Here is a 17,409-nt window from a genome sequence, read left to right as displayed (position 1 = left end):
CTAACTCCTATAAATTATGAGGAATTTTCAAGTTCACAAAATAATACTCACTCCAAAGTTGGTAGCGGCAAATCGATCTGAAGCAGAAACCTGTACATTTGTTGAAACAGTTGTGTGCGCGTAGAAAGCATTTATATTTGCCAGCAAGGTGCTCATTACAGCAGGGACACCAGGGCACATGTATTTAGAAGACAGACATGAAAAGTGCCTGCAAGACAAAAACATTAAGTGCCTTAAAAACAGAACCTAATTAATTCACATAGCAGCGTATCCTCTAACATCCCCAACTGATTTCTTGACTGTATCTATGAAAAAGGAGAGAAAACTCCTACAATCACGAACTGAAAGAGAAATCAATTTCAGCCTTTCACAAATTTCTCATTCACAAATGTGAAGTGGCTTAATTAGAATGTGATTTGTCACAGGGATATGTGCATAATTTCTTACAACTGGGAGAGTGTTATGCGCACACAGAAAAAGTGCAATTTCCAGTGGAATCTAACACTGTTGAAAAGCAATAATCCAGGAGTCTCCCTTTCTCTGGCAACTCTATCCCCAATTACTTCGGTTCCAGAAATGCTGTATTGCAACCAGAATGTTCTTTCACACTTGTATTCCTCTCACACTGATAAGGTGAACAAGAGGCCTTCCTTTCATTGCACACTGATTGAACAAGTCAACTTAACATCTGACCCGAGACCAGTTTTTGAGCTTTTGTCATTAAGGAGTATCGTCCACAAGCAGTTTTGTTTTCTGAGGTTTTGCTAAAGCCAGGATTTAATTAAACAAACAAATGGACAGTGAAGACAAATTGAATTATGCTAGCTTTATTCTTTTTTTTTATCTTTAAATTTTATTTATTTATTATTTTTGGGGTGGTACACCAAGTTCAATCATCTGTTTTTATACACATATCCCTGTATTCCCTCCCTCCCTTGAGTCCCCCCCACCCTCCCTGCTAGCTTTATTCTTAAAGACTATTTCTTTTAAACCTTGAATAATAGTATCATTTACAGACATCAGAAGCATCAAGTGTTCAATTCCGTTACTTCTCTCAGGAAAACTTGTTTCATTTGAACTCTAACAAAAGACTTAAAAATTGAAAGCACAGCTTGTGATAAAAGTGAAAAGATAAAATACCCATGGAAGAAAGAAATTTTCAGTTCATAATCTGATCCTATTTTGCTCTCATATCTTAGTAATTTACCCACCACCTAGGCATCTCTGAGTTTTGTACAATTAAACGCAAACACAGAATGTACCCATGTAAATAAATGCCCCAAGTGGCACCTCAAAAGAAATGGATGGTGATCTGGGAACTGGTGCTTTTCTTACATCTGAGCCAGGCTACTCATCTAACTTGCCATGATATCAGCTAATATATGTAGGCCAAATTTTTAAACATGGATCTTTGAGGATCTTGAATACCTATGCCATGAGAGTTACATGATTTGTGTATCAATAATTTAACCCTGGAATTAGATGATCACTAATTGCTTCTTTTAAGTAAATGATGCATATTTTGACTTTATTATACACACCTTATAATGAATAACTATGAAGAATATCACAAGCAATATAAAGATACTAAAAATAGAAATTTAAAAACCTAGCATATACTATCATATTTCTTTCTTTTTTCAACAACTGTCTAATAATTAGATTTCTTAGACCCAAGTCAGAGGTCAAGATATATAGAATAGGCAATGCCTAAATGGAATGGTATGGGGGGGGTGGCAAAAGGGAAATACACATCCCTGGGGGAACAAGAGATAGATAATCACTAATTGTCAAAATAAACTGGTAAGAAACAAAATAAACTGGTCAGAAGTTTATTTTCCAGAGCATGCATTATCTATTTAAAGAGATTCTGGAGGTCACCAGAATGAATAATCTTGTTCTTGATTTTAAACAAAGATCAGTGTTCTCCTAACGCAGCTGTGTTACTTACTCTTTACTTCTTGCAGCTGCCACCCTGTGATTTTTGGTGTCCAGTTAGAGCAGTAGCAACAGCTTAGCATGTATTTTAAGCAGAATAATGGAGGAACATATGAATATTCTGCTTAAGGTGCTCAAAGTGTGAATTTTATAAGTGAAATAGAAAGTTTTATGTTGACGATAATGTGATTATTGAAGACTGCTCACTGCTTATAAGGTATCTTAGGGGAAAATGAGTGCAATATGGGAAGACCAAGGATATCAACAACCAAGCTCTGTCTGTTTTACACTTTGACTCGATTCAGCTATTATCTCAATGATGAAAATGCCCTATGAAAACCATTGCTTTGTAATCCCAAAGCAATGTTTTACAACCAAAATGAAAGGTTTAACAAATAATTTGTTAGATATGAAAATTTATGAGTAATATAGGCAAAGCCATGTAAATAAATGTAATTTTGAGTTTCTTAGTTTAATGAAATATTTGCTATGCATTTATAATTAATTTTAATGTATATTATTCATAAACAATTAGAAAACAAGGAAAATTAACTGCCATTCACACTGTTCTCCAAAAAGTAACTTCAATTTACAGCCAAATAGTACAATTACAAACATTTCTCTTATCAGAATTGATGAGAAATAGAATTAGTATTGATTCTAGTGTTTTTCTAGTTTTTAACCTTTCATCTTTTTTTTTTTTTTTTTTTGTGGTAAAGGCATCTGGCCAATGTTATTCTCCCTTTAATGACTACACACTTACTATATGTCTGGGACTATTCTTCCTGAGAGGGATCTTGAGTTGATTAAAACATGGTCCTGGTGTAAAAAAATGTATATCCTAATTGAGAGGCATGCACATTAAACCCTCATTTTGTCATACAAGAGAAAGTGCTGTTACAGAGGTATGCAAGGGTTTGAGTGGGCCATGGGATGGAGAAGTGAGGCCTGGAGATGGAAGGCAAAGGTCCAAAGACTGGGTTGAGCCCACTAGAGGTGAACTTACTATAGGAGAAGTCAGAGGGAAACATCTGAGTCAAGGTCTAGAGGATGAGCGACTATGTAATGGCCATGGAAGAGAGGAGAGTTTAGTGTCCCTAGAACTTACTTTGATAATTATTTACTGAACATGTCTGAAAGCCAGATACTGTATTAGGGACTGGGTATACAGTAATGAATTCACTTACAGACTAGTGGGAGAATCAGTGACACAAGAAATGTAATACAACTTTGAGAAAGTTATGAAAAAGAAAAGCATAACAGAGTGCTATAAAACACCAAATTAGAGTGTGTGTATTGTACCCTGGTGGCAGGGGAGGGGTGTCAGGGAAGACTTCTTGAAATGATGCTGGGCTAAGAGTTAACGTATGACTAAGAGAGAGCCAGAGCAAGCACAGGGCTTGCTGTTGCTGATAAAGAATGTAAATATTCCAAAGGAATGGAGTAATACAAACCAAGACACAATGGAAAGAAACAAAATATTGTGCACAATGAACCCTAGCAATTTTAGGCTGGTGGAGCTCAAATTTCCAGGAGTACATTCTAGGCCATTATATCACTAGAGGCAAAGCGAGGGGTATGTACGACAGTCTTGTGCAATATGGCAGGCAATTTGGATTATATAGGTCAAGAGACTTTTTCAAGCAAAACTCAAAATCTTACAGAGTTACTATAAGTGAAAAATTATCTTTAACAAACTCTTGTTGTTTACGTGGGGTAGGAAGTGACATCATCAGAGTTGAGTTTTAAATAGATTTGGTGGCAGGGGATTTTAGGAGGATGGGTTTAAGGAAGGTAAGACTGCGAAAAGAGTCCAATCAAGAGGCTATAAAGGGAAGAGATGATGGGTGTCTGAACTAGGACAGTAGCTGTAGAGATAGGGAGGAGGGAATATATTTTTAAAATATTAAGAGACGAAAAATCGTCAGGACTCGGTACTTGAGAAAGAATGAAAAATGAGAAAGGCAAGTGATTTAGCTCCAAGGCTTTAGTTTGGATGACTGGGTGAATGGTACTTCTACCGAGTGAGCTAGGAACTAAAAAGGAGAAAGGGAATGTAAGGTGGGGATTATGTGTTCAGTTGAGTTTGAGCTTAAAGTGCTTGTAGAATTTTCCATAAAGGAATGTCTACCAGGTTACTGGGCTGGATACTTTGATTTAGGGATCACTTCAAAACTATGAGAATGGATAAGATCATCCAGGAAAATTATGTAGAATGAAGAACAATGTCAGGAAATGGAACCTGGAAACACCAATGTATAAGGGACTAGTGGAAGAAAAATAAGTAAGTTCTATAACTGAGATTGAATTTTAAATGAAAGGTAAAAGGAAACCAGGGCACTGGAATTAGGAAAACTATGGGAATAGGAGGTTTGAAGGATGAAGGATGATTGGTGCTGATGCGTGCATTGAAAGAGTCTTATAAGAACCTAAAATAACTATTGAACTTAACAAACATCATTGTGACTGTAACAAAATCAGTGTTAGCTGAGTGATGGGGGTGTTGCACCAAGAGGAAGTAGGATGAAAAGTGGAAAGGTAGCAGAAGATGGCCAAGGAAAAGTGGATTAAGGCCAGATTTTGTTGGTCTTTACCTAAGGAGTTTTGACTTTCTCATGTGGACTATATAGAGTTAGTTGAAATTCCCACAGAGGGAAGTGATACTGTCAGATGAATTTGGAAAGATGACTCTGAACTGGTGTAAAGATGAGTTTAAATGAGTAGGTGTTGGAAGCAGAAAAACAATTTAGGAGATGAAGAAGCAAACAAATGACATTTCTGCCCTGCTTCCAATATGACTGAGCACTTCACATACCACAGTCAGAAGGGAAAAAAAATTTTGCACCTAGAGAAATCTAAAAATCACAGAATCATACTGTTTCTAGTATCCAAAATATAAAACCTCAACAAATATTTCTCTAAAACCTGAACTTTCTAGCAAAACAGTTTTGAACTGGATTTTAGCCATGCTGTATCTGAAAATGTATAATGACTTCTGAAAGTATGAAAACCAGGTGGAAAGCTGCTGTTTCCACCAAGAACAGCACGAGAAAACCATGTAAACTAGGTAGCCTTAGGAATGTTATGCTTTTGTTTTGTTTTGTTCTGCCAGTGCTTCTCAAGTCCCATTCCCTCTCTGTGCTTGTTGTAATTAAATATTTCTTTCCTCTTCTAATTTTTTTTCTCCCTAAGGTCACATAGCAAGTAAGACGATTAAGGATTAGAGTTCAGGCAATGTAAGTTCAGAAGCATCTCTCTTAACCACCAGGGTGATTTTCTTTTAATTTATCCTCCTCCCTCTCTAATGTTGTGTATTACTTGTGCATGTATCTGTCTCCTCCAGAACGTGTTTAGTTCATGCTTAGTTGTCATTTTACCCAGCCTACCTCTAGCATAGTGTTTTCTTGTACACAGGAGTTGGCCCATAACTATTTAATGAAAACAAGTGAAAGCAATATGAGTTAACTCTATGTAAATAATGTACAGTTAGTGTCTAGGACATGGGCTTGGTTACTTTGAGTATGACAGTTTAACACAACTTTCAATTGCTCTGTGAACATTGCGTTGACGTGCATAGCAGTTAATGCCATAACGATCACAACTTTGAAAGTGAATTGTATTCTACTTGTAATTGGTACACTGAGAGCAGTATTTTAGATTTTCCAGAGCATGAGGCAGGCGTTCATCTTAGAGACCTGACAGAAATATTTTACTTTCTGATTCAAATTTCACCGAGATGGTTTCTGGGGTATGACGTGAGGTAGCCAGCTATACATGATCTACCCCTCTGAACCGCCCATGGAAATAGCCACGAAAACAAGAAAAAAAGGGTTGTAAAGTCATAGCAACACTGGAAATTAGGGGTACCAATCAAAGATTTCCCTATATCTGGGAGGAACTTTGCCTAAGTTTAGGGCAGCTGGATAGACTGAGAGATGTTCAGTGACTAACCAGCATCTAACCTCCTAAAATATTAACTTGACTAGAGAAGAAATGGGAGGATATTTCTGGGAATCATACACTGTACACCCCCATATCAGAAATGTGAGGCCTAGGCTGCTGGCCAGCAAGGCTGTCAGTCACTTTCCTGTTCCATGGTAATGGCTTCCCGAGGCAGTAAAGCTGTCTTTTGTTTCCCACACCTTCTCACTTTATATCCATTAAAGAGTACACAACTCCCAAGACTGCAATACAGCCTGTGCAATAGGGAATGGGCAACAGGATTTAAAGCTAGTTAGAAGAAAGGTTGGAAAAACACTGGGAATAGTATACCCTGCGGATTATATATAACCTTTTATGTTCTGCTTTAGCAGACAAGATTTCGCAAGTTGTTTACATTATCCAGGAAAAGAAATCCAGCTCTCATACTTAAAGAGCCCACCAACAGGAACAGGTAATTATCTTTGCCCAGTCTAAAAGCAAATTGCATTTGAATATAGTCATGGCATAGAGGGAACATTTTTAGAGGCTCACCTACCATTATAAGATCTGCAGTGAATACTCATAACACCCTGGTGGTCTACAAATACTGATTCAAAGGACCCTGTAAGCTGCCAGACAAGCAGGATGAAAACACTTGTACATTATTATGTCAACATACATACATGTGCATTCAGGGATGCACAAGTACGCACACACACACACACTCTTATACAGAAAAAGTAACCAAAAACTTGATAGGAAATACTATTAACTAAAATGGTCAAAGTGTTCTCTCTAGGTGGAGCTACAAATTTGTTACTTAAAAAATATATCCTGTATTTTAAAAATAATTTACCATTAGCATGTTTTATTACCGTAATTGGAAAAATATTTTAGTTACATATATATGCGAGTATTCATGTGTGTGTATATATATTTATTTATATATTTATATTTTGTAAATGTTAGTTCATTTGCTCTATTGTTGATTTTATAAGTCTCTTATTAACTTTTAACACCAATATGAAAGAAAGTAATACAACTCCCTTTAAAGTTTTTGTTTGACTAAAGTAAAAATTTCTTTATATTTTTCTTTTCTAAAAAAGCCATAAAACCTTTAAAGTATATAATATAAAACTGTATAATCTATATTATTCTTTGCAGTATCATTAAATAAGATTTTGTGGATGAAGTTAAACAACCCATAAAATAATTTTTCTTCAAAATTTATCATAGACAACTAATTTCTGATTAATGAGTAAATGTAAAAAATACTATAAAATTACTATGCAATAGATGTCAGTTTTAGTACACTAAATACAATATATCAAGAATTAATTGTGGAGATATTAATGAAGTGATCTTGGCTCATAATTTCCTAACCCATACAAAATATACAGATAAGAATGGTGAAGATGGGAAAAATCCAAGGACAATGAGAAAAACCCAATATTTCACTTAATAATACTGTTCTTCCCATTAGATTTTTACATCAGTTTCAACATCAAATTAGCATTACTATGGTGCTTTTCTTGTCAGATTACTAAAATTGTGAACAGCAAAATTTTTGTTGCCTGTTAAAAGGAAAATAGAGCAGTCATAAACATGACTTGCCTAGATTTGGTGAGAATTTAGTTGAACATGTCTCAATATACCTAAAGATTAAAGATACAATACTTGGGAAGTAGTTGCCATCTCTTAGAACTTATATTAAAATGTTCTTCTTAGAATTAGTGACTCAGTAGGTAAATAATCAGCTGCAATACCAAGATTAAAAATTTAAGCATTTGACATTAACTAAACAAATAAAACACTGAAACTCAGAATTTTCAAGTCACTCCAAGAACTATAATCTTTTACCTGCTTGGTAAAAATATCTGTCCTTTTTTAGAAACTGTGACCAGGAACACAGTAAGTTAAGGACAGTAGCTGTTGGTACGAAACCAATAATCTACATTAAACTTGCCTTTTCCCATTCACTTTTAACCCCAAATGGTAAATGATTAGGCAGCCAATATAATATAGGTAGTAGTGATACCAAGCAGCACTCTGTGGGGCTCCTGAGTGCAAAAGCCTTTCTGTGTCCCGCATCTCTTTGGTTACAGGAAATAGGCTTCATTCAGCCTCCATGACCTTCCCTGAGTTCTAAGACGCAGACTCAAGTAGTTGTTAATTAGGGAAGGGAGGGGATGCGAGAGGAGGAAGGAACAATCAAGAGAAACAATAGTGCAGCCTTGTGGCAAGGTTCTGGTTCCCCATCAAGGGATACACACAACATCTTTGAGCTGTTTTGCAGATACTGAAACCCCTGCCAGGCGGGAGAAGTAAATGGTTAAGGACAGTATGCTGTCCACAAGCATGTAGAACCCAGACTGGTTGGAACCAGAAGGTCGATACTGCTGACTCCAACTTACTTCACCACCAACCAATCAGAAGGATGTCCACAAGCTGATCACACCCTCTTTGAACCATTACCATAAAACTCCTCACTACCCTTTCCAAGTTGGGACACATACTTTTGAGGGTATTAGCCTGCTGTGGCCCCCTTTGCCTGGCAAAGCAATAAAGCTATTCTTTTCAACTTCACCCAAAACTCTGACTCCGAGATTTTATTTGGCATTGGGGTACAGACGCGAGATTCCGCTTCAGAAGTAGACATCAAACTATACATTTCTTAGATGAGTGAAGGACAAAAAGAAAAAAAAGACAAATTTCAAAGAAGTGAAGATATTCATTAGGGTTAGTGGCTACATTTCTTAGAAATATTGCAGAAATGGAGAAAAGCTTTTTATGGTATGTGGAGGGGAATGGGGGTGGGTAGGGAGGGATTATCAGTGGCCAGTTTAGAGTTACAGGTACCATGGCATAGAGATGATTCATTGTAATCCTACCCCTGTTCTGTGACCTTAGGAAAGTAACTTTATCACTTCTAGATTCAGTTTCTCCATCTGTAAAGTCAAAGGGCAATCAGAAGATCTAATCCTTATAATCTTTAACCTACTATGAATCTCTAAATACAGATAACACATCAGACCTAGCCATACACAGTACTTTTCTCTATCAACAACATTTGGTCTATTGGAGCCTATGGTTAGTTGGGATGACCAGGAAACAGGGGTAAAGGGAGTCATTCTGAGGTATCCTTTGGTCTTTGAGAGTTTTCAGCTAACAGACTTCTACATGGTCTTCCGTTTGGCAGTATTTGCTTCTAAGTTTATGTGTTCCCATTCTTCATGTCAAGATGAACTTTCTTGCTTCTAACCATTGCTTTGAAAATTATTTCCTTTTAAGGCTGCAGTTCTAATACTACTTAAATTATTCCCAGCGGGGAGAGGGGAACAGCATTTAAAGTACAATTAGCAATTTAAAATGATTGAGTATATCCCTGCAGCAAATCACTCCCTCAAAAAGCACACCTTCAAATAAAATAGGTCAAAAGTACCACTGAATAATCCCTCAAAATATTTAACATTTCCCCATGAAGATGTGATTAAAAAACAATGGATTAAGAGAAAAAGATGGCGGCGAAGTAGAGAGACGTGGAGTGCATCCCTCTCCACAGATGCATTGGGAATGCACGGAAGGACGCAGTCATTCCCACAGAGAACCAGCTGAACACCAGCAGACGGCCTCGGACACCAGAAAGGACTGCGGGGAACCTGACATAGCCGGTAGGGAGGCATCTACGAGGGCTCAAAGAGGGTGAAGCAGCGGAGCTGTGGCAGACGGGAGGGAGTGAGAAACATACGGAGGGTCCACAGCGCAGCTCAGCGTTCCCGGACCGAGACATCGATCCGCGGCTGAACGGAGGGTCCAGGAGTGGGAGCGTGGGAACCGGAGAGCTGGTTCAGGGGGAGAAACATTGTTGCCGGTAGGGTGACGGACCGAGAGGACAGGAGGGAGGAGGTCCGCGGAGAGGAGTGCTGGTCCCTGAGAGCTGCCCTGCCATGATGGCGGCTGGAGGCTGCAGGCTCCCGGGCGGGGGGGAGGAGCCGCACGCATAGCCTCTCCCTCTCTTTCCGTGCCTCTGCAACAGGCAGCGGAGAGACGCCCTGCAGGGCCACCTAAGGCACTCAGGGATAACAAGCACCCTCAGGCGCTCGGGCGGTGCTAGATTAAAACTCCTTGCAACGCCAGCAGCAGGGAGGCTGCCGAGAGAAAAAAAAAAAAAAAAAACCAGCATCAAAAAGAAAAAACCCCGAGAGAGGCCAAACTCTAAGACTTTCTGTGTACGCCTGAGCCACCAGCGCCCTCTGCAACAGGCACCTTCAAGCCTGACTGAAGCAACAGTGCGCCACTGCTCACTCACTCCCAGGAGAAGGAGCCACTATTGCACCCTCTCCCTCCCCACACACCGACGCTTACAGACGAACAATAAAGGAACCTCTGCTGGTCACAGAATAACGCAAAAAAAAAAAAACCCAAGGCAAGGAGAAGGACACTTACAGCTGAGACGCTAAGGAAACAGAAATAGTAGTATCAATACCTATTGAACTGGTCCATTCGGGGATCAGTTCTGGATTTTTTTTTTTTTTTTTTCCTTTCTCTTTTTTTTTTTTTTTTTTTTTTGATTTATTAAATACGCTCTTAGCCCTAAGGGATCTACAAGTTTTACAACATAATTTTTTAAGGATATTTTTTACTCTTTTTTTTTTTTTTTTTTTTTTTTTTTTTTTTTTTTTTTTGCCTTTTTAAATACTTCTATATCTAGCTAAGTTTTTGGTAGTACGGACAAAATATCTCTCATACTTTCCTTTCATCCCTTTAATACACTTCTATTCCTTTCTTTTTCTTTGCATATTTCCAACCACATTACGCTCTTCTGTTCCCCTTTCTTCCAGCCATTTTAAGTGTATTTTATCTTAACATACTTATAAGCAACACTATCGGTCTCCTCAGACTCCTTGCTCTATTCTCCAGATGATGCACTGCCTTGGTATTAATATTAGGCTTTTGTCTTTATCTTAGTTCTTAGTACAGTTGTCTAATTACATTCTGAGACTCTCCATTCTCTCTGGTGGTACTCCAGCTCATTTCTATATTTGATCCTAGCTTACAAAATCTCCCTGGATTGATGTTTGTATGTGTAGGGTGTTATTTGTTGTTTGTTTGCTTTTGCTTTTGTCTCTGATTTGTTCTGTTTCAGTTGTCAATTTCTGCTGGGTTTCTCTCTGAATATCTGATAGCACACTGGGGTTCTGTCAGGTCTTTCTAGAGCCTTATGTCCTAACGGATTCAATAATTGTGTGTGTTATACATGTATGTGTTTCCTAGACTGAATATTCGTCTAATCCAATACTTGGACATTAGTCTGAGGCTTGGACAGTCTTCTATAAACACCTCTATCACCAGGACAAGCAACCCCAAAAGCTTGGACAACCATGAGGAAACAAAGAAACATCATGCAGGCAAAGGAGCTGGAAAAAAACCCACAAGACCAAATAAATGAGGAGGAAATAGGAAAAATGCCTGAAAAAGAATTTAGAGTAATGATAGTAAAAATGATACAAAATCTCGATAACAAAATAGAGAAAGTACAAGAAACAGTTCATAAGAACTCAGAAAAACAAACAGCAATGGATAACAAAATAACTGAAATTAAAAATACTCTAGATGCTCTAACCAGCAGAATGACTGAGGCAGAAGAACGAATAAGTGAGTTGGAAGATAGAATGGGAGAAATAAACGCCACAGAGCAGGAAAAAGATAAAAAAATAAAAAGACTAGAAGACAGCCTCAGAGACCTCAGTGATAACCTTAAACGTACCAACATTCGAATTATAGGCATCCCAGAAGAAGAAGAAAACAAGAAAGGGTCTGAGAAAATATTTGAAGAGGTTCTAGTGGAAAACTTCCCCAACATGGGAAAGGAAATAATGAACCAAGTCCAAGAAGCACAGAGAGTCCCATACAGAATAAACCCAAGGAGAAATACACCAAGACACATATTAATAAAACTAACGACAATTCAACACAAAGAAAAAATATTAAAAGCAGAAAGAGAAAAGCAACAAACAACATATAAGGGAAAACCCATCAGGATAACAGCTGACCTTTCTACAGAAACTCTGCAGGCCAGAAGGGAATGGCAGGATATACTGAAAGTCCTGAAAGAGAGAAACCTACAGCCAAGAATACTCTACCCAGCAAGAATCTCATTCAGATTTGAGGGAGAAATCAAAAGCTTTCCAGACAAGCAAAAGTTAAGAGAATTCAGCACCACCAAACCAGCCTTACAACAAGTGCTAAAGGAACTTCTCTAAGTAGGAAACACAAGAAAAGGAAAACACCTACAAATACAAACCCAAAACAATTCAGAAAATGGTCATTGGAACACACATGTCAATAATCACTTTAAATGTAAACGGATTAAATGCTCCAACCAAAAGACACAGACTGGCTGAATGGATACAAAAACAAGACCCTTCTATATGCTGCCTACAAGAAACCCACTTCAGACCAAGGGATACATATAGACTGAAAGTGAAGGGATGGAAAAAGATATTCCATGCAAATGGAAGTCAAAAGAAAGCTGGGGTAGCAATACTCATATCAGACAAATTAGACTTGAAAGTAAAGACTATTAAAAGAGACAAGGAAGGGCACTACATAATGATCAAGGGATCCATCCAAGAAGAACATATCACAATGGTAAATATCTATGCCTCCAATATAGGAGCACCTCAATACATAAGGCAAATGCTAACAGCTATAAAATGGGGACATCGACAGTAACACAATTATAGTGGGAGACTTGAACACCCCACTTACATCAATGGACAGATCATCCAAACAGAAAATAAATAAAGACACACAAGCTTTAAATGACACATTAGACCATCTCGACTTAATTGATATTTATAGGACATTCCATCCAAAAACGACAGACTACACTTTCTTCTCAAGTGCACACGGAACATTTTCCAGGATAGATCACATCTTGGGTCACAAATCAAACCTCAGCAAATTCAAGAAAATTGAAATCATATCAAGCGTCTTCTCAGACCACAACGCCATGAGACTAGATATCAATTACAGGAAAAAAACTGCAAAAAATACAAACACATGGAGGCTAAACAATTCACTCTTAAACAACCAAGGAATCACTACAGAAATCAAAGAGGAAATCAAAAAGTATCTAGAAACAAATGACAACGAAAACACAACAACCCAAAACCTATGGGACGCAGCAAAAGCAGTTCTAAGAGGGAAGTTTATAGCAATACAGTCCTACCTTAAGAAACAAGAAAATGATCGAATAAACAACCTAACCTTACACCTCAAACAACTAGAGAAAGAAGAACAAAGAAACCCCAAAGTGAGCAGAAGGAAAGAAATCGTAAAGATCAGAGCAGAAATAAATGAAAAAGAAAGGAAAGAAACCATAAGAAAAATAAATAAAACTAAAAGCTGGTTCTTTGAGAAGATTAACAAAATTGATAAACCATTAGCCAGACTCCTCAAGAAAAAAAGGGAGAAGATGCAAATCAACAGAATTAGAAATGAAAAAGGAGAAGTCACAACGGACACCTCAGAAATACAAAACATCATGAGAGACTACTACAAGCAACTATATGCCAATCAATTGGATAACCTGGAAGAAATGGATACATTCTTAGAAAAATACAATCTTCCAAGACTGAACCAGGAAGAAATAGATACCATGAACAGACCAATCACAAGTACAGAAATTGAGGCAGTGATTAAAAATCTCCCAACACACAAAAGCCCAGGACCAGATGGATTCACAGGCGAATTCTATCAAACATTTCGAGAAGAGTTAACACCTATCCTTCTCAAACTCTTCCAAAATATTGCAGAAGGCGGAGCACTCCCAAACTCATTCTACGAGGCTACCATCACCCTGATACCAAAACCAGGCAAAGATGTCACAAAAAAAGAAAACTACAGACCAATATCACTGATGAATATAGATGCAAAAATCCTCAACAAAATACTAGCTAACAGACTGCAACAGCACATTAAAAAAATCATACACCATGATCAAGTGGGGTTTATCCCTGGGATGCAAGGATTCTTCAATATACGCAAATCAATCAACGTGATACATCATATCAACAAATTGAAGGATAAAAACCATATGATCATTTCAATAGATGCAGAAAAAGCTTTTGACAAAGTTCAACATCCATTTATGATAAAAGCTCTCCAGAAAATGGGCATAGAAGGAAATTACCTCAACATAATAAAAGCCATATATGACAAACCAAAAGCCAACATTGTTCTCAATGGAGAAAAACTGGAAGAATTCCCTCTAAGAACAGGAACAAGACAAGGGTGTCCACTCTCACCACTGTTATTCAACATAGTTTTGGAAGTGTTAGCCACAGCAATCAGAGAAGAAAAAGAAATTAAAGGAATCCAAATTGGAAAAGAAGAAGGAAAATTGTCACTCTTTGCAGATGACATGATACTATATATAGAAAACCCTAAAGACTCTACCAGAAAACTGCTAGCACTCATTGATGAGTTTAGTAAAGTAGCAGGATACAAAATTAATGCACAGAAATCTCTTGCATTCCTATACACTAACAACGGAAGAGCAGAAAGAGAAATTAAGGAAACTCTCCCATTCACCATTGCAACAAAAAGAATCAAATACCTAGGAATAAACCTGCCTAAGGAGGCAAAAGATCTGTATGCAGAAAACTTTAAGACATTGATGAAAGAAATCAAAGATGACATAAACAGATGGAGGGACATACCATGTTCCTGGATTAGAAGAATCAACATAGTGAAAATGACTGTACTACCCAAAGCAATTTACAGATTTAATGCAATCCCGATCAGATTACCAATGGCATTTTTCACAGAACTAGAGCAAGAAATCTTACGATTTGTGTGGAAACGCAAAAGACCCCGAATAGCCAAAGCAATCTTGAGAAGGAAAAATGGAGTTGGTGGAATCAGGCTTCCTGACTTCAAACTATACTACAAGGCCATAGTGATCAAGACAGTATGGTACTGGCACAAAAATAGAAAGGAAGATCAATGGAACAGAATAGAGAACTCAGAAGTAAGCCCAAACACATATGGGCACCTTATCTTTGACAAAGGAGGCACGAGTATACAATGGAAAAAAGACAGCCTCTTCAATAAGTGGTGCTGGGAAAATTGGACAGCAACATGTAAAAGAATGAAATTAGAACACTTCCTAACACCATACACAAAAATAAACTCCAAATGGATTAAAGACCTACATGTAAGGCCAGACACTATAAAACTCCTAGAGGAATACATAGGCAGAACACTCTTTGACATACATCAAAGCAACATCCTTTTTGACCCACCTCCTAGAATCATGGAAATAAAATCAAGAATAAACGAATGGGACCTCATGAAACTTAAAAGCTTTTGCACAGCAAAAGAAACCATAAACAAGACTAAAAGGCAACCCTCAGAATGGGAAAAAATAATTGCCTATGAAACAACGGACAAAGGATTAACCTCCAAAATATACAAGCAGCTCATGCAGCTTCATACCAAAAAAGCAAATAACCCAATCCACAAATGGGCAGAAGATCTAAATAGACATTTCTCCAAAGAAGACATACAGATGGCCAACAAACACATGAAAAGATGCTCAACATCACTAATCATCAGAGAAATGCAAGTCAAAGCCACAATGAGGTATCACCTCACACCAATCAGAATGGCCATCATCACAAAGTCTGGAAACAACAAATGTTGGAGAGGGTGTGGAGAAAAGGGAACTCTCCTGCACTGTTGGTGGGGCTGTAAGTTGGTACAGCCACTATGGAAAACAATTTGGAGGTTCCTTAAAAAACTACACATAGAACTACCATATGATCCAGTCATCCCACTACTGGGCATATACCCAAAGAAAACCATAATCCCAAAAGAAACTTGTACCATCATGTTTATTGCAGCACTCTTTACAATAGCCAGGACATGGAAGCAACCGAAATGCCCATCAACAAATGAATGGATACAGAAGATGTGGCATATATATACAATGGAATATTACTCAGCTATAAAAAGGGATGAGATGGAGCTATATGTAATGAGGTGGATAGAACTACAATCTGTCATACAGAGTGAAGTGAGTCAGAAAGAGAAAGACAAATATTGTATGCTAACTCACATATACGGAATCTAAAAATGGTACTGATGAACTCAGTGACAAGAACAGGGAAGCAGATACAGAGAATGGACTGGAGAACTCGAGGTATGGGGGGGGCGGGGGGTGAAGGGGAAACTGAGAAGAAGCGAGAGAGTAGCACAGACATATATATACTACCAACTGTAAAATAGTCAGTGGGAAGTTGTTGTATAACAAAGGGAGTCCAACTCGAGGATGGAAGATGCCTTAGAGGACTGGGGCAGGGAGGGTGGGGGGCAATCGAGGGGGGGGGCGTCAAGGAAGGGAGGGAATATGGGGATATGTGTATAAAAACAGTTGATTGAACCTGGTGTACCCCCAAAAAAATAAAATAAAATAATAAAAAAAAAAAAAAAAAACAATGGATTAATAATGCTAAAACCACTTGACTTCGCTTTTGCAAGAAAATGGGGTTAGTGGCAAACCAATTTAACAAACGGAATTTCAATGCCATGGGAAAAGTTAGTAACAAACTCCAAAAAGATGCTTAAATCGCCTATAATGAGATAATGGCATGTTTTCAGCTGACGCAACTGCTACAGCATTATTAACCATTCGTTCTCAAAATACTATTGACAAAATATTAGGAAATTATTTGTATTTCGAATAGCAAATCTAGATTCAGCTCATTTACTATTGTTTTGATGAAAACAAAAAATAAGACAATCTTCTAACTCACCTGTCTTTTAGTGGACAATTGTCCCTAATCGCACCCATCCTGTAGTTTCAAAGGATGGGAAATGCCTTTGATTCAAAAGATTTAAAAATCAATTATTATGAAAATAAGAGACGGATGATTGGAAAGCAGCACCAAAATGCAGTGATTCTTAGATCCTTAAAAGAGATTTCAGAGAAACAATATAAGATGAAAGGAAAGACTATCTGTATTCCTAATGTTAGAAATACACTAAAATAATATTTATCACATTTGCTCCTGAAAATTCAGATTAGCATGCATTTCCGTGATCTTATTCATTGTCACTAAAGAGGGGCTCAAATATTTAAGGATCACTTCTCCTTTGGCCAAAAGCATCATAGATTTTCATAGAGGCTATGGATTGCTGGAGCTCAATTACAGAGGTTTTGAGTATCAGGGTAGTGGTGAGGGACAAGAAAGTAATGAAATGTGTAGGATTTAGAGAAATGATGGACGTTGAAGAGCAAGTAAGGATGGGACCCTCAGGGTGCCCATCAGCTTTCTGTGAAACCTCTCCTCATCTGTGCCCTGATTGGTCCCTCCATGTCTACACCCTTACAAGACCTCCATTATATGGTCTTTTTATTATGTAACTTACTGGGTTGGCTACCAAAAGGTTCATTCAAGTTTTTCTGTAACATCTTATGGAAAAACTCAAAAAAACTTTTTGGCCAGCCCAATATTCCTTCTCTTCTCCCTAGATTAGGAG

The 17,409-nt window shown here is 37.8% G+C and overlaps 1 protein-coding gene across 3 annotated transcripts in view; it reads right to left on the bottom strand.

Moving 5' to 3' along the window:
• UNC13C (unc-13 homolog C) overlaps positions 1-17,409 on the bottom strand; it is a 620,639-nt gene that overhangs the window by 300,035 nt on the left and 303,195 nt on the right. For all 3 annotated transcript variants that reach the window (XM_057724491.1, XM_057724492.1, XM_057724493.1), the window contains one exon: positions 52-208. In XM_057724491.1, the coding sequence (XP_057580474.1) occupies positions 52-208 (157 nt within the window). The remainder of the gene's footprint in view (positions 1-51; positions 209-17,409) is intronic.

This window comes from Hippopotamus amphibius, chromosome 2, assembly GCF_030028045.1.
Source record: "Hippopotamus amphibius kiboko isolate mHipAmp2 chromosome 2, mHipAmp2.hap2, whole genome shotgun sequence".
NCBI lineage: Eukaryota > Metazoa > Chordata > Mammalia > Artiodactyla > Hippopotamidae > Hippopotamus > Hippopotamus amphibius.
The sequence above is the reverse complement of the archived record's forward strand: the minus strand, read 5'-3'. Positions and strand labels throughout refer to the sequence as shown.